Source organism: Phlebotomus argentipes, unplaced genomic scaffold, assembly GCF_947086385.1.
Source record: "Phlebotomus argentipes unplaced genomic scaffold, Phlebotomus argentipes genome assembly scaffold_18, whole genome shotgun sequence".
NCBI lineage: Eukaryota > Metazoa > Arthropoda > Insecta > Diptera > Psychodidae > Phlebotomus > Phlebotomus argentipes.
In genome coordinates this window covers 7,513,614-7,530,722 of record NW_026776177.1, presented here as the reverse complement: position 1 = coordinate 7,530,722, position 17,109 = coordinate 7,513,614, and the positions used below count along the sequence as shown (strand labels likewise).

The 17,109-nt window shown below is 43.6% G+C and overlaps 2 protein-coding genes across 6 annotated transcripts; one reads left to right on the top strand and one right to left on the bottom strand.

Moving 5' to 3' along the window:
* The first annotated feature begins 9,324 nt into the window (after positions 1–9,324).
* Positions 9,325–13,079, top strand: LOC132260194 (focadhesin). Its single transcript, XM_059758165.1, has 4 exons — positions 9,325–9,818; positions 9,884–12,287; positions 12,353–12,865; positions 12,924–13,079. Exons 1-4 carry the CDS (start codon positions 9,334–9,336, stop codon positions 13,074–13,076), a joined length of 3,555 nt encoding a protein of 1,184 aa, XP_059614148.1. The 5' UTR covers positions 9,325–9,333; the 3' UTR covers positions 13,077–13,079.
* Positions 13,073–16,905, bottom strand: LOC132260195 (uncharacterized). Of its 5 annotated transcripts, XR_009468352.1 has the most exons (6): positions 16,320–16,902; positions 16,117–16,254; positions 14,775–15,259; positions 13,583–14,519; positions 13,361–13,514; positions 13,073–13,296 (listed from the first exon to the last, which is right to left on the bottom strand). XR_009468352.1 is itself a non-coding variant. In XM_059758166.1 (5 exons), exons 3-5 carry the CDS (start codon positions 13,877–13,879, stop codon positions 13,172–13,174), a joined length of 576 nt encoding a protein of 191 aa, XP_059614149.1. In that variant the 5' UTR covers positions 13,880–14,519; positions 14,775–15,259; positions 16,756–16,892; the 3' UTR covers positions 13,073–13,171. The 5 variants fall into 5 exon arrangements, 2 of the variants coding, with proteins under 2 accessions (XP_059614149.1, XP_059614151.1); XR_009468350.1 differs by lacking the exon at positions 16,117–16,254 and having other exon boundaries at positions 16,756–16,905; XR_009468351.1 differs by lacking the exons at positions 16,117–16,254; positions 16,320–16,902 and adding an exon at positions 15,337–15,431.
* Between the last annotated feature and the right edge of the window lie 204 nt (positions 16,906–17,109).

Below are 17,109 nucleotides of genomic sequence, written 5' to 3'. Positions count from 1 at the left end.
TCCTATTCTTCCTGCCGACATTTTCCCCATTTCCTCCTAAATGTGAGCGCTTTCAGAAGCGTCATAGATCACAAACACGCCCTTGAGGAAATTCTTTTACTCACTTCTCTGCCTTCAACCCATTTCCCAGCCACTGGACACGACTCAAACACCAGATATTATGATGCGAAGTGATGAACAGCTCTGCAGAAGTATCTGGAAGTGTATAAGTGCACACATTGAAGTCAGTCTATGAGTTAAATCCATGGTTTTCTTGACTCCAATTAGCCTCTGAAAACATGAAGACAGCTCAAAGTGACCCCACTTTTCCCTATATGCAGAGCATTTTAAGCTCAAAGGCAGCAAAAAGCCTCAATCATCCTGTTTTCTGTGTTGCAAATTGAGAAAAATTAATGAAAATTCCTGCGAAAGCATTACTGCCCGCCCTATTAGCAACATATGCCATTCCGTCCTCTGCCTATTTGTCCGCTTGCGCGCCCCCGCAAAAAAGCCCTCGTCCCTCTCAAGAGCTCCCACGTCGAAAAACCAAAGAGAGAGAGACAAGAGCCCTCACGATTTGGTCTCTATTTCGGAGTCTATTTGAACATGTTTGCATAATGGGCAGAACAATCTGAGTTATGTTGAGCATTCTGCCGCCCGGCTCAGGGGAGTCGTTACGCCGTAAATCCATCTCAAGTGGAAGTATATTGCTCTGATTTCCATAGGGACCCGACACACCTTGGCAAACATTTTTGTCCGGGAGAGACGCACTTTTTCCCCGCCTTTGTGTACACAAATAAGCCCGGCGATTTGACGCCTAGCCCGCATATGAGTGGAAGTTTTGCGAGCTTCCCAACCGAAAAGTTAGTTTGTGAACTTTATTTAAACTCTGTCGCGGTGCAACGTGTGGCACAACTTTTAAATTACATTCGCTGCGAGTGGACAAAATCTGCTGGCTATTAACTCGAGCCCAGTCATATTTTTTCTCTTCTGCACAAGTCTATTTATTTGATTCCCTCCTCACAATAATTGTCCAGAGTTGAAGTGCGTATAATTTATTTTAGGAGGATTTTTTTTCTTTTTAATTGGGTGTTCATAAATGCTTCCTTTGCGCAGAAAATCAAGCCCAAAATTGATTTTCCAATAAAAATGTTTGCTTTAGAGTTGCGGCATTAAGGATACTTTTCCCTTCTCAATCCATCATTGTTATCAGTAAAGTAAACAATGCTTGATTCTTGCTTCGTGAGATAAAAGTAAATCAAGTTCGAGCCCAAGTGAGGCATATTTATTAAAAAAAAAAGAATTCATTTTTGATGTGATTTTGAGATAGTTTCTGACAGTGATTCAAGGTGTGAACACATTGACTCATGTTCTCGTGTCTTTGCATCATTTTTGCACAAATTTACCGATGAAACTAGATAACAAGATGAAAAGGCATCAATGTAATCTGTAGAACTTCAGCCTTTGATATTAAATGAGAAATATAATATAAAGTTCTGAGAATGATAACATCAATGAAATAGTTGTGTATAGAAGAGGTTTAGGTAAACAAGTATTTCAGATAATTTTCAACCAAAATCCTCACAAATGCGAATCTTCCCATCGAGAAGCTTACAATTCTCCAATCTCTGTTGCTTTCTCCGTTGCCATCGCGAAAAATATCAGCAAGTGTGTAAATTCAATTAAAAGCAATGCCGGTTGACTGAAATCAAGACTCAAGCTCAACCACGAAAACGACGAAAAGCAAATAGAATGGAGCTGATAAAAGTGGAACCAGATAAATTTTCTCTTCGTTATGCAAGAGAAGCTCCTAAATTTTCTTTTTTCCAACCACTGCCACTCGTGTGCGCAGGAGAAAGAATTTCGGGCAAAAGTGGGGTAAAAGTTTTGCTTAATTCTGCGAGATAGTTCGGTAGCACAGCTCTGCAACTTTTCATACATAAGATGTACAAATTAATTGAAAATAAAGTTTCGGCGGTATCAAAGTTCTCTTGTGGATTCCGGGCGTGAGTGTGGGTGGCGAAGGTTGGAAAATATGTAAATTTAATATCTGTTTTATATACTCAAACTCACACTCCGAGTGTGCATCATAAAGCTACAAAATTACATATCGCCGCGCACAAGTTGATGGCCCTTTTTATTAACCCATTCGACAGGGTGAAATGAGAAAATCGTGTCGCAAATGCAACTTTCCACTCAGATCGATAGCTCGAGAATGCTGATATTCGCACCGTACAGAGACTTTTGGGGCGCGCGATGGAAAGAGTGCAAGAAAAAATCTGCAATGCTGCGGCTTTCCGCACGAAGAGGCAATACACATTTGTGCAAAAGGATACGAAATGGGGAGAATTGAGGAATAACACTACACGTGGCCATATTGCCTTGCCGAAATACCTTCTGCGGCAATTTTGACACGCCAAAATTGCTGTACGTTTATCGATGAGGAGAGCCTATTTTGCATGCCATCTTGCCAACGATCAGCGCGTTTTCCTTTGCTGAGTTTTCCTGTGCTGATTTCAGACGTTTTTTTTTGCATAATGGGCGTGAGCGAAAGAGGTGCCGGAGACAAAGAAACGGATCTTACTCTCCTTCTCAGTGAAATATATATCGCTGTGCTTCCGAAAAAAGCTGGGTGAAATTGAATTATTTAGCTGGAGACAAATCTGAAGTGTACACAAGAAGTGTAAATTGAATTTTATGGAGAAGAGAAAATAGTCATTAATAACATTTTGAGAATGTTTGGAGTGCCTTTCTTCGGGAGGAAATATGTTATTAAATTATTCAGAATGGGAGACAGCGGAGAATAGAGAGAAAGAGAGTGAAATTTAGATACACTTTCAATCTAAATTGGGTATTTTCCATCTGAAGGAAGAATGAGTATTAAATGAAATATTCAGAATGGAAATTGTATTTGCTGAATAAAATATTAAAAGTTATACAGTATAGCAAATTGCCTTTTCCATCCTTTAGCCATCCAGACATGTTTTTTATTATATGCTCGCCTAATGAAATAACAGCTTGAAAGGCTTGAAGGCCTTGAAATAATTATGAATTACGTTAAAAGTTTCATTTCACCATTCGTTTTTGGGCCGCAAAGAGGAATATTTAATTGCATTTCTGGCTCCATTTCGTGCCCGTTGAAGAGCTGCAATCAATCTTCGTCACTGTTTTATTTAATTTTGGAAATTCCGTGTTTGCCATAATCAAACACACAACAAATAAATAAATTGACATGTGATATTCAAAAGTGTGGTTTGCCTTTCACAAAGCTGGGAAAAGAGAGCATTCAACAAATGATATATTTTTCGAGAAACACATCAAACAAAATTCCCTCAACCATTTTCATGCAGCTTTAATGAGTTCCACGCAAGTTTTTCGCTTCTATCTTGAAGAGTATATTCACTGAGAATCTCTTCAGCATACAATTTCAAGTGATCTGATTTTCCCCTTTCGATCCAATGCGATATCTTCGTTTGTCGTGTGTAAATTTATGCGCGAGCGAGAAAAATAAGTTCAATTGTTGAGAAATCAAAGATAGAATGTGAGGAATTCCAAGAAATCCCTCGGCGAATCGATTTCGGTCGTGGGATTAGGATTAGGGATGGGAACGATTGTGTGGATCCAAATGCACTCTTTTCAATCGTATACTTTCCACGCCGCACAATACGCGATTGCATTCCAGGTTTTCGATGAAGAGGCGACACATTTGAAAGTCAATTTAAAATTGAATTTTTCAGACACACTCGCCGATGCGCATTTTGCTGGTGCGAAAGCGCAAACGACTGCTGTGAAAATTGCTGGACATGTCACTCTTTGCCTCCGTCAAGCGGCTGAACTTTTCGCAACTTTTTCGTCAATATCATTTAATAGAGTTGAGCTAAAGCACAGCAGGAAGTTTTCATCAATGCTGCTAATCCCAGTGGCGCAGTCACGCGGGAAAATGCTTCTTATCTGCTAAACTCTCTGCACCGCTTCCAAATATGAATGACATAAAATTTCCGGACGGAACTTCAGCTGTAGTAGTGAGTTGAGGTTGAGCTATTAATTTCCCTCCGGAGTCGACCAGTTTTTCTTCTAATTGAAGTCTTTTTCACTATGACATATGATCGAAAAACAAATATCCGGAGTGAGAAGAGAACCATAATTATAAACTCTTTCCTGTCTGGAAAATACATGTTATATTTACCGTGCATCATCAGGATATCTTTGATGTAAAATCCTGTGGATTTTACAACAATTTGCAAAACTCAATCCGACTTATGGACATCTAAATAAGAATCACTTCAGCTCCCAATACGATCCCGTGCTTTTTATTGTTTTTTTTTATTCCTTTTACAGCTTTTGACTTTTGCAATTAAGCCATGGGGCGTTGCGAATGAAGATGCCAGGCATTCTTACGAAGTTATTTCAATTACATGTGTTGCGATTCTCTGACAAATTCTTTCGTGCCTTTTTGTCCTTCTGCCATCTGAAAGTGAAGGGACAATATTTCGGTTGCTCTCAGTGCAACTGAAATCAATTTTCTCCCCATTCTCGCTGTCTTAATTCAATTCCACTCGGTCAGTTGGATAGTTTGTCCGTGTCAGGCGGTGCAAAGATATTTTCATATTGTTTGGGATATGATTTATTTGTGAATCAATTTGATTGCCAAGGAGCAAGCACACTGACCATGTCAATAAATTGTAATTGATTGGCTAATACTGTTGCATATATGGAAATGTGTGACTGGCATTTATGCTTAATGATTAATGTCTCATAATTGCGTCTGAATGGGACAATTTCTGTAGGTATGAGTGAACAGACAACACACATTGCATGCATGCAATATGTGATTTTGCCTCGCAACTTTTGTGCGGGAAAATGAGCTTCGACAGGTTCGAATTTCAAATGTTGCGTGGCAAATTTTAAAAGTTTCAATTCGTTTTTCACATGCACGAGCGCGGGCATTTCTCATTTAATTAACCCCAAATATCCGCTCCACTAAACCGAATTGGGCGCTCTGGCGAAAAGGGTGACAAGTATTCTGCGGCGCATTGTACTTTTTCCTTTTGCGGCTCATGTGAGGTTTGACACGTGAAATTAATTAATTACAATATGAATTGCAATTAGACGAGAGGCATTCTCTCCCTTTCCTCCCATCCCACTACAAACTAAACACACAACAATGTCGGGCACCACATCAAAGAACTAAAATAGAAGCCCTGAATTTGAATTTAAAACAGAAAACCACCAAAAGCGGCCACCGCAAAAGCCTGTTATCGGTGTCAGTGTTAGACGCGGTCGTAGTTTTGCACAGCAATTTGTGCCTTACCTTTGTTTGCTGCGGACATTCTATCAGAGTCGCCAATGCGCCCATAATGAATTTATGCAACAATAAGTGGCCTCCCAATGGTGCCTAATGAGGAAATTGGGAAATGTTTTGATGGACAAAAAGGAAGACCATCGTCAATAGATGAAAGCTCAAAGCATCCATTAGTGGATCGCCTGGACAAAACGATGCTCCGCTTTTTGCCTCGCACAGAGACTTCAAAGATGAATATCCTGTGCAACACACCACAAAAGAAGCCATCATTGCACTTTGCCATCCATCTGGAGGATCAAAGTTGCAATTGATAAAATTGCCCGCAGAGTGCATGAAAAGTGACTCTTTATCTACACGGGAAAACATCCAACAATTTGCGGTTGGGGAGTTTCTCTGCGAATGCGAGAGCGTCTCATCGCCAGAAAGGTAAAATGTGTACCAAATTCAATTTCTCCACTCTGACATTATGTATATATTCCTCATCTAACAATGAAGTATGACTGCTAGACTTTCCTTCTGTATTGAATTAAAAGCAATTTCAGCACATGAGATTTCATTACACTGAATAGCATCGCATTTCGAAGGCAAAACTATTGAATGCGCTGTGAGGATATATTTCAAGTAATTTCCACCAGCACCAAGTCCACATACGCCAGTCTCATTGCTACAATTTTCCTCCCACGTCGCACCGAAAATTCCCCGCATGCAATTAAGAGCGGAGGGAAATTTATATGCAGAATAGTCTTTTCGGGTGCGATTCGTTTGTCAGCAAAAAGTGTAATTGATCAGTTAAACTGGACAATTGAAGAGCTCCTCCATATATCACTGACCTAGCGCTCGCATTGCAATCTTGGGAAAGCTCTGTCGGAAATTTAATTTATCGTCTAGACAAAGAGAGTGAGCGCTCTTTAATGGTGGGTCAAGTGGCGCCGCATGGTTTATCTCTAATCCTAGTGCATTAAACCACAGTAAAAGTCGTGGTAATTTACAGCATTTTCCCACGCATTTCTTGAAAGCTTCCTCAGCACGAGCTTCCCGGAAAGCCTTCGTCTCTGGCATGAGTGTATTAAAGCTCAGCTGCGCTCAATCATTAATTTAAATTTCTATTAAACTACTTCCCAATCAGAAGAGACTCTTGACGAGCTCTTCCTTGGAATTAAATTGCACGAGTGTCAAATTGGGATAAACCATTGTGTTTCCTCAAAAGCTCTCGATGTATTAAATCGCAGAGAACATTTGCGTAATAAGTGATTGTGAAGATTTTGTATGATGAAGATCAGGAATATGTTGAGCACAAAGTCAAGTTGTGGCGCACAGAGTGAAAAAAAGCTCATTAAGCTAATAAATTCGCGCGTAAATTAATTGAGTAAAGCGGATAAAAATTAAACTCGCAAAATTTGATTTATCATCATTTCACAATGGCATTGTAAATAAACTGTGACCAATGTAATTTGGCGCTCATTCGAGTGAGTTCATCTCATTGATTTGCTCGCATGGTTAATTTTTCCGTGCGGCGCGGCGAAAAGGGCGCGAGTCATTTTTCAGTATGAAAGCTTCAAATGGAATTAAATAGCAATCATTTGGGGGATTGTTTTTACTGCAAACACGCGCAAGGAGCTCACCAAATGGCCTCTGGAGGTGAGATGAATAATTCAATTTACCATGGATTTTCTCAGGAAATCCAGTCGCGCGAGAAGGAGAAAGTTTCTCGCGACGTCACATCTCTGTGAAAATGATGGACAGAATTAAATAAGAAACTCTGGGACATTCAGTACTCCAAGCAGAGCTTTAAAGTGTCTGCAATGGAGACGTTTCCGACTGGGGTAAATAATTCTCCGCGTGCGCGAAGATTTAATTAATGGTGGGAATGAGTGAAGAAATTAATTGCTTAAAGTGTCAATGAGGAATTCTATGCGAATATTCATTAATTTTGGACAAATTGAAGTGCTGTAAGCTGCCCATGAGCCGCGATTGCGTTTTCAGCCTCAAGTGAAAGGAGAGGATTTAAATGGGGGGAAACAAATTTCTATATGACAAATTCATCATTCCCAATTTAATCATCGAGAGACACAATAAATTCTGCCATCATTACTGAAAATTGTCGTGTATTTAAATCATCAATTAGCGTGAGAGATGAATAAATTTATGGCTCGTCAAGCCACAAAAGATTTTATGAGACGCGCGGCTTTAGATGATTTTTACTCTTGCTCAGCAGCAAAAAAGCGCACATTTATTAATGAATTTTCGGCAATTAAATTGACGTATCCCTGCTGAATGGCGAATGCCAGAACAAAGCCCCCGATTTTGGGTGGCTGTAAAATGCGATTCGCAATATCGTAATTGGTCGTAAAAGTGTAAAATTTCCGGAAGCACAGGATGAGAGATGTTTATTGACATGTTTGGGAAACGTGTGACAAACAATATTTTGAGGGAGGAAATGCCGATGGGCCCGAACTCACCCTCGCCCGCTGGCCGCCTCCCCTTTTATTGCCCAGCGCTCACAGATCATAAATGTTGGAGAGGAAGCCACTCCGTATAATTCAACTGTGGAAATGTTTTATGTGGCCATTCGGTGAATTTAATTAATGACCCGCAGGTGGACGAAAGGCATCCCGGCGGACGTCGAATGGACACGTCCTTGCGAGGGTCGCTTTAGTGGATAAGGAAGCACTTAAAAACTTTAAATGACTATTTGAGAACTTCCGCAGCAGAATTAAAAGCTAAACTTTGCAGGCCATCAGGAAAATCATTCCCACCATAAATAAAGCAACGGCTGGTGGATTAATTCTGACCACAGACGCGAGACTCAATGTCTTGCCGCACAACATTTGAAGCACTGCAGTGTGGACAGATTATTGAAGTATTTCTCTTAAAGTTGTGGTTAAATTGTACGTAAAAATTATATGGGAAAGTGTGTTTTTCAGAGTAATGTTTGTATCAATCAATTGATATATTTTACGCCGAAAATTCTGCCAAAGAAATATCCCACTTCTGACACCAGTTGGTACATGTTTCTTATTTCCGCGCTTATCTTTGCACGCAAAATTGCACAAGATTTTGTCGATTTGGCAATCGAGAAAGTGCATTAACTTATGATGATTGCGTTCGCAATCGACACCAATTGGTCGTCTTAGTGTCCACTTACCAAGTGTTCTCAGGACATGTAAGTAACACCGATGACTGGCTGAGGAGTTATCAATGGGAGCTGAGTGATAAGAAGCAGCAGTGATTGACCGCAAATAAACGAACTGGACGCAATGAAACTTGCTCGAGACAGTCTGTGAAAATTCAAAGGGATTTCCTATTGCAGCTCACTTCTGTGGAAAGTTAGATAAGAGAAAGCATAAAGGCATGCACCTTGTGTAACACAACTACGTTTTCCTGCACTGTTCAATGAGACAGATTAGATTTAGAATTATACAGAGTGTATTGCATCTGTGACATGGTTTTGAGCCTTGTTCAGTGTTTATTTTATCATATTTCAAAGCAAGTCGATTTCTCGCTTACACAAAGATTATCACATTCCGCTTTGTCCCCAGAAATTTGCGCTTGTGGTGTGTAAATTGTTACTGAAGAAGTGTACTTTTCAGCAAATGTTACTTCAAAGACACCCAGAAAAGGACATTGCATTGAGTAACCCCACTTACAGTGTCTCTTGCGAATAAACTCTGCAATGTTCTCCCCCTACATAATGCACAGGACAGCATGACACATGGTGTGGAGGAAATACAAGTCACAAATATTGGAGAATCCAATCGCCGAGATCGATGTCTTTCGTGCCTTTCGTGTGTGGGTAGGAATCCACTTTCCCGCTCCATTTGACATGCAATGTAATTCAATTTTGCCATATTTCTTCAAGTAAACTACAAAGTGGAACAAGTAAACCGACATGAGAAAGGATAAAAGTCACTGGCAGTGATTCGCCGTTGGTGCTTTAAATGTGTCGTGCAGCATATGCTGCGCGACCGCCTATTCGAATACTCTTGCAGCGTGTGTTTTGCGTTGAGAACTTCAGTGTGATAGGAAGTGTTTTGATTCCCGGTGCGTGGAAAATGTTCTCAGGGAAAAGTGATCTGTCTAAGGTGCAATCCTTCAGGACAACTGTCCAAACTTCTTCATGGCTCTCCCAGCTGTTGGGCGCGATAGAGCAGAAGTCGTCCGGGAAGCAGAGTCCTGATCAGGAAGTGGAGACACTTATGACGCTCTGCCTCTCGGAAAATGTACTCTTGAGCCTTCAGGCGACGCATCTCCTGGTCAGGCTGGCTGAGAAGGAACTCCTGCCGCTGGCACAGGTGCGCACAATGCTGCTGTCAATGCTGCCCAACGCCGAAGGGCATCGCTTTGCGGTTGTGGTGAACGGCATCAGTGATTTGCTCCTGATCGAGCTCCGGACGCAGTGCCGGAAGGGGAAGTACAGCTGCCCGTATGGGCTGCAGCATCCGGAGCATCCCTTCATCGCCGTACTGAATGCCAAGCATGGGCATGGCCACGAGATCACCGCCAAAATCAAGGAGATCTTCAACCACCAGGACAAAGAGTAACTATAGAATCTTCCTAAAGATCAAAGCAGAGGAATAATTCCGTTAATCCGTTGCTTTTCAGCGTCCAAAATGCTGCCGCAGAATTCTTGAGACCGGTTTTCCTGTACGCCCTGAAGAACGCACATAAGATTCCCAGCGTGAAGGAAATTTGGCTTCTGCTCGTGACGCAATCTTTCAAGTTTCAGCAGATGAATCAACTCTTCCAGGACTGTCTCATGTGGATGAGCTGTCAAAAGGCCAGCCTGGTCACGAATATGCTCCTCTGCGACGCCCTGGAAGTGGTGATGCACAAGAAGAAGACGGAAATCACGGCGCAAGTGCTGCTTATCTTGGCCGGAAGCTTGTCTAGTCAGCTGAAATTAGGTCTCTGCCCGAGATTTAGCTTCTCTCTCATCAATCGGATTCTGCAGATGGAGCAAATCGCTGCGATTGTGCCCAAAGGCGTCCTCTTGATGATCTTCATCGATCTCTTGGAGGACATTTCATCAATTTACGTAGAAGATTTGCTGAAACTCGTGACACTTTTGGTTGTGAAGATGAATATGAAGGGATTTCTTATCCATCACATGCTCCTGGACTCCCTGATGCTCAGATCGCAGGACAATCTCGTGTCCGGCGCCGCTAAGAAAGACATTGAGATGCTCAAAGAGTTCATCGAGCAGAAGAAGAACATCATGAGATTGGAAGATGTCGATTATGACTATGGAAAGTTCGCCAATATCCTGGACAAAACACTGGGATTCTATGTGGATTTGGAGGAGCCTCGCTGGATTGGCGAGTTTGCGCTGTTTGAGAAGTACTTTGACGATCTCACAACTCCGATTTCCTCTCTGAAGGCCATTAAGATTCCGGCTGTCGTGAAGTTTACCAGCAAAGTCTTCCGAGGAATGCTTTTGTGTCATCGCGAAGAGTACTTCGATGTTCCGGACTGGGCAGCGGTGATGAAGGAGTTGATGGACATCCTCCGCGAAAATGAAGACATTTCCATCAAGTTCCTGCAGGTTTTCCGGCTGGAGATGAAGCGGATCACGGACAAAGCTCTGAAACTGGAGCTTTTGCGTGGGATTGTCGAGTGCGCGCACTTCACAGTGAATGTGAAGCTCATTGTCGAGCTTATCCGAGCGTTTATTGATGAAACGGGAAGCCTGAGCGCGGACATCCTGAAGCTGTACTTGAGACTCTGGCAGATCGACGCCAGGACTTATCAGTATCTCTATGATCATCTGTCGCAGGTGCGTGGCAAGCCAGACAAGGAGCTGAACATGGCCAGAGCGAAGGCCATCAAGGCGATTTGCGAGAAGAATCCCACTCAGCACGGAAAGGATTTGGTCTCCCATCTCTCGGATGTCCTCAATCAGTCCTCCAGCTCTTCAGACGACGGAGAAGTGATATGCATCGTCCTGGACACGATAATTCTCCTGTGCGAGAGCAAAACCGTCAGCATTGTTGCGATCTGGAAGGCACTGGGCTTCATCTTTCGCTTCGAAAAGCGCGCCAATGTCACACAGAGTCTGTGCAAGTTCTTTGGAGACTTCCCAAAGTATCCTGCCACGTCGCCAGAGTACGTGAACATGGCCAAGGAGGTGTACGACAAGCTGTGGAGCATTGCTCTCAATCCGGAGATGAAGGAGGTGCGAGAGTTTGCCTTCAAAGCCATGACGAACTTCCCTTTGGACAGTATCAATGTGAAGCAAGTTCCTGAGCAGTTTCGACGCAATCTCAAGCTGCCAAAGTCCAAATTGGGTCCCGATGTCAATCCTCTGGACACCTTGACGTACATTCCGGGCGAGTGTTGGCTTGAATTGCTGCTGAACATCGACGAGAAGGCCAGAGACTTCGCTGCGGAGTTCGTGGCTGAGCACATCCGCACGGAAATTCGGGAATATCGTGGAGGAGTTTACAATGTTCCGGCGGGAAAAGGAGAGCCAGAAAATCTGTCTTCCCTTCCGCCAAAGAGCATCATTCGGCCGATCGTGCAGTTCGTGCATCAGCAGGCGCAGCTCACGTCCAGCGATGACTTTCATCTCGTTCTGTGTGTCAAAGTGCTGGCGCAGGACTTCCCAAAGCCCATACCGCCCGTCAATTGGTCTTGTTTGCATGAGATCTTCCATCGCTGCCTCGAGATTCGCCAGCATTGCGTTGCCCTGGCAATCAATCAGAGCGCAATCTCGGGATCGGCCAAACGATTCCTCTGCAACTATCTGGAGGGATTCGAGCCGAAGACGCCGGATGACAGACAGGAAATGGAAGCGGCATTCGACAGATTGCCCAAATTGCTGTCCAACGTCGATCATCCGCTGCTGATGAAGTTCATTCTGCGCTGCCTGAAATTCGTCAATTCGAATCATAGCGACAATTCCGTCCACGATAGAATCCGAAAGGCGATTCCCAGCCTGAGTGAGACTGATCTTGCATTCCTGGGCACGATTTTCATGGAGAGCACGTCGACAACTTGCAGTCAAAAGGTGAGTTTTCTAGACTCTGAAAAAATATGTAATCTTGCTGATTTTTTCGCTGACTCCTTTCACAGTTTATTCATGATTACGAGCGCTTCTTTGGACATTTAGAGGAGAAGCACTTGAACTTCGCCATGAACTTCTCCATGAGCACGAACATCGCCGTCCGGCGACACATGAGCTGTCAATGGGCGGGATTCTACAAGCAGATCAAGTTCCTCAACTCCATTCTCAAGCACATCTCAGATCTACCGGAGAAGTTTAACGGTACGAATCAGTGGACGGATTTCGAGGCCTTGCGCAGCAAATTGCGCGACACTTATGGAAAGTTCGATGTTGAGGACGCTTCTGTGGTGAATTGGTGTCTGCAAATCCTGGCCGACATGCAATTCGCGATCATGAACGAGCACGAGGAGGATTTCTACAATTACTGCAGCATCTTCACCGATGCAATCGTTCACATGTCGAAGTACAGCGTCATGGAGTGGATTATTGTGACTTATGATCGCTGTGAGACGATGGATGCCTTTCCACAGGGTTTGACGTCTCTCCTGGAGCGGAATCAGTGGAAGGACAATGCTGGACAGGTGAGAAATCAGTTTCCGAACACTCTTTCCTTATGCTTGAAGACTTTTTCTTCTGCAGATCTACAATTTCTTGCTGGAGTTCATCCAGATGCCAAACCTTCGAGAGGATGTGAGCAAATCTTTCAAGAGAGCCATCGTTCTGTCCAAGGATTTGCCGCACTTTCAGGAGAAGACAACCTGGGCCAAAGCCATGATGATAATCAGAAGTTAAGACATAGTGGAAAGTGATTATTTTGTCAATTTCTTACAAATTTTGTACTCTACTGGCTAAATATGCGAATGAATACTGCAGAAATGCACTTAAGATTACTGAACGGGAGAATAGGCAGCGTGTCTGTCGGGCTGGCTTTGCACACGTGGGTTGTGCCTCTGATTGTCCCGGATGGTTTGGTAGAGCGCCAGCACGCAAAACCAGAAGTAGAAGGCGAGAACTGCAAAGAAATCTGTTAATGGCACCGCAAATAGACTGCTGATTAGTATTATTAGCACTATTACCAATGTAAACACACCCAACGACGATTACTACTGTTCCCTGGGTCTCGCGGTTCTCCTTGACGGCCGTGGAGCCGTGGAAGAAGCAGTAGAGGGCAGTTCCGATGATGCCCAGCCACTGGAAGATCAAGTAGGGCAGAATTCGGCCTCGTTTCTCCTGCGAAAGTTGCAAGTTTTAGACGTTTTAACCTCCCATGTGACTCTTTCCCAGCAGATTTAGCTCACTTTCTTTGCTCCCGCGACGAGACAGATGCTGGAGATGAAGATTGCGATGTAGACGAAGATCCCGATGCCGAGGAGGATCTCAGAAATGAGGCGGAACAGGATGATCTCGTCCTCCAGTCGCTTCTGATAGTAATTCTGCACCACTGGACGTCCACGCCAGTTCTGGATCTCCATCTCGACAATCATCCAGATGCAGTAGGCGATGGTGGCCAGCGAGAAGAGGGCAGAGAAGACGCCCAGAACCATGCCGCCGATTCTCAAGTTCCAGCAGAAGCAACATTTTCGCATCACCGCCATGATTTATTGGGGGGTTCTTTTTTCCTGGAAAAATCAAGCAGAGAATTAGTTTATTTATATGTATTGTCATCAATTTCCCCACAAATCTCCATCGCATTGATCGCACTTCCATTATCGCAATGAATTGTAAACACCATAAGTTGCCCGACAACTGGAAATAGTGGAGAGTGAGAGATAATTCTTGCCGAATGGAACATTCTGCAAGATCGGTTAAATAAATATCTCTGTAATATGACCTTAACATGTCACAATACATCAGACAAGATATAAATGTGCGTCACACTGTAGCTCATCAACTGTATTTCCACTGGAACTCCACAATACAGTTCTACAATCTGTGTAGACATTAAAAAAATATATAATTGAGAACAGAAAATCACCAAAATAAAAACTTAATCTCACTGGGATTAAAGCATACAAAGTGCAATTAGAACTGCAAAATAATATCATCAAGCATTGTTCTTCTTAAGTACTAATGGTTAATGTTTCGAGGCTGTGCAGCTGAGGCTCGCCTAGGCCATTGACGAGTAAACTGCCTGCTGCTCTGGATAGGCGGTGCGGATCACGGCCGGCGGGCGCTCCTGCTCCTTCAGCAACTGATAAAGAGAAAGGACGCAGAGCCACAAGTAACCAGCGATTCCTGCAAAGATATTCAATACATATTTCCGGATGATATTTCAGCTCATAAAATAATTCCCTGCATTAGAAATGCAGGAAAAATCTATAATTGGTGTTTTGTGAAACATTTCCACCGAAGTTTGTGCTTCAGAAGGAAAAGGAAAGTATTTTTCAGGTTCAACGGTAGTAATTTATACTCAAACTCACTTGAGTGAGTTCAAATCTGACTCTCTGCATTGTAAATTAATTAAGATTTCTATTTTTCTGCGTTCCTCACCGAAACTGATGAGCGCCGAGAGAATTCCTTGGACAGGATTCTGGCTATTGAAAGCTGACAGCACGAAGAAAAGTGTGGTAAGAATGATTCCAATGCCGTCAGTGATCAAGTAAGGCAAGACGAACTCTTTACGGTCCTTCTTGCTGGCGATAATCAGGAGAACGGCACAGACTAAGTCCACGATGCATACAACCAGGAAGATGCCGAGGATGATCTTGAACACCAGATGCATAATGTCGGCAGTGTCGTTAAAGTCATCAGACGTGAGAGTGAAATTATTGCCAAACTCATTCCTCTTCTCGTCGATCAGTGTCTTGCCCTCCTCCTTGCTCATGCTGATGACCTGGTCGAGAGAGATGAGGACCAGGGCCGAGATGGCGATGCCCAAGAGCGACCGGATGATGCCCAGAGCGCCCAGGATCACGCCTCCCGTGCGCAGACTGCAGCAGCAGCAGCAAAAGTTCAGCAGCGGCATTTTTCCACACCTGCAACGAGAGCGAGGGTGAACATTCTCTCAAGCCAGGTGTGGCGTTTGGGGTGAGTGAAACACAGCGAGACACACCCAAAGTGTTTGTCCAAGCCAGAAGTTTGCTATGGTTACAAGTTCTCAAGCCCTCAAATTGCGCGTGGGCGGGAATTTTACATGTTTTGGCGCCTCGCCAAAGTGATATCATCCTGAGATGAAGAGGATCACATTGACGTCTAATTTTAGCTCCTATTCTCTCTTCTAGCTTTTCGAGAATGTTTAGATTATCCTCAGCACAACTATTTATTACAATAATTCTGCCTTGAATTGTGCTGATCTTGCTGAACAAGAAGTGTTTTCCCGGCAAAATCACGCAAGTTTGTTGCACTTTGTCAGTGCTTTGGCTCTTTGGTCACGTCTTACAACTCAGTCAATTAAACTCACTCACTCAGTCAGCCATAAAGTGGCCAGAGAGCAAGATTGGCTTATGTGATGAGCGGGATTTCTGAGGGCGATTCGGAATGCGAAGTGTTTCGGCTATAAATCAGACGAAAGCTGTGGCCTTCAGAGCATCTCACAGTTTTTTTTACGAGCACACTTCGCCAGTTGTTTCCAAATTAATTAATCCCGCTCTGCAAAAGAAGTGATCTCACTGAGTGACATTGACTTCCCTAATTGCCCTTTATTTTGGTCTCTTTATGCGCTTGATTTTGAACTTGTAAATCATCAGCAAACGCCCATAAAATTTGTTAGTTGACCTAAAGAGACGTCGCTCTTCTACACATTCCTGTGATATTTACCATCACCCAGAAAAAGCAACTACAATCCATCTAACTAATGTGCGTTAGTGTGGAGAAAATGAGTGGAAAAACTTACTTTTGTCTTGCGAAAAATCAGAGATCAAATTTCACGTGTCGTCTCGAGCAGACAATCAATCCGCGCGCTGCGTCTTCAATATCACGCGAAGGAGTGTAAAAATCGATGTCTAATTGTGTCTCGTGTGAATTGAAATGGCTAAAAGCACGCAATGATTAGCTATTTAAATGTGATACTCGATTACCATCTCTCGTTTTTGTTACATTTCAACGCAATTCCGCGTGCGGGAAAAATGCCTCAACTTCTCTCTCGATTGGTTTTTCCTTTCATTGGAACACACACTCAAAAGGCTCAAAAGACTCTCAAATTGATATTCTCGCGACGACACAAACCGGTTTGCCAGTGTGTCTTTTTGCTTCCTCGTGAATCCATGGAATTGCTGGCGAAAGAGGGATTTCTTCTAGGGCGTGCCCTGAAATTCCGCGACTCTGGACGCGCGTCGTGAGTCATGTTGTGCGGCTCTGGAGATGGACAAAATGCGATGAGAGCAACTTGTGGGCGCCAAATGGCAGCAAGAACGCGCGCGCAAAAAAGACGCTTCAATGATGATGCGGATGGAAGGTCACAAGCAATGCGATGAATGGAGCACAACGAGTACAAAAGCCACGTCACAGGACGGAACTGTCGATACCAAATTACCTGCGATTCCCAAAACACACTTTACAAGGCACTCACAGAGTTGACTTCCAGTCAAGCACGCTGTCGACGCCGCACTAAACCAAACAAACGGCCTGAACGGCGACGAGCGAGATCGAGAGTTTTCCCGCGCACGCAAAATCCCAAACAATCGCACACAAACGCACGCTTCACAACCACGAACGCACCTGTTGATCAGCGGCTCCGACCCGACTGGCGACTTGCGGTCGCCCAGGAGCGTCCCTGTGCGCAGAAATGCGTCTCGCAGAAAAGTGCGTCGAAAAGGACGCTCGTCGGAAGGGCAGAAATTGGGTCACGCAAACAAAAAATTTCGTTTCTATGCCATTTATGTGTGGA

Bases quoted from the DNA above. Each gene is read 5' to 3' on its own strand.
- LOC132260195 (XM_059758168.1), bottom strand. From the start codon at position 13,879: ATGGCGGTGATGCGAAAATGTTGCTTCTGCTGGAACTTGAGAATCGGC. The intron at 13,515-13,582 runs GTGAGCTAAATC...CAACTTTCGCAG, and splicing joins TCGTCGCGGGAGCAAAGAAA to GAGAAACGAGGCCGAATTCT. The intron at 13,297-13,360 runs GTAATAGTGCTA...ATTTCTTTGCAG, and splicing joins CGTTGGGTGTGTTTACATTG to TTCTCGCCTTCTACTTCTGG.
- LOC132260194 (XM_059758165.1), top strand. From the start codon at position 9,334: ATGTTCTCAGGGAAAAGTGATCTGTCTAAGGTGCAATCCTTCAGGACA. The intron at 9,819-9,883 runs GTAACTATAGAA...GTTGCTTTTCAG, and splicing joins TTCAACCACCAGGACAAAGA to CGTCCAAAATGCTGCCGCAG. The intron at 12,866-12,923 runs GTGAGAAATCAG...TTTCTTCTGCAG, and splicing joins GGAAGGACAATGCTGGACAG to ATCTACAATTTCTTGCTGGA.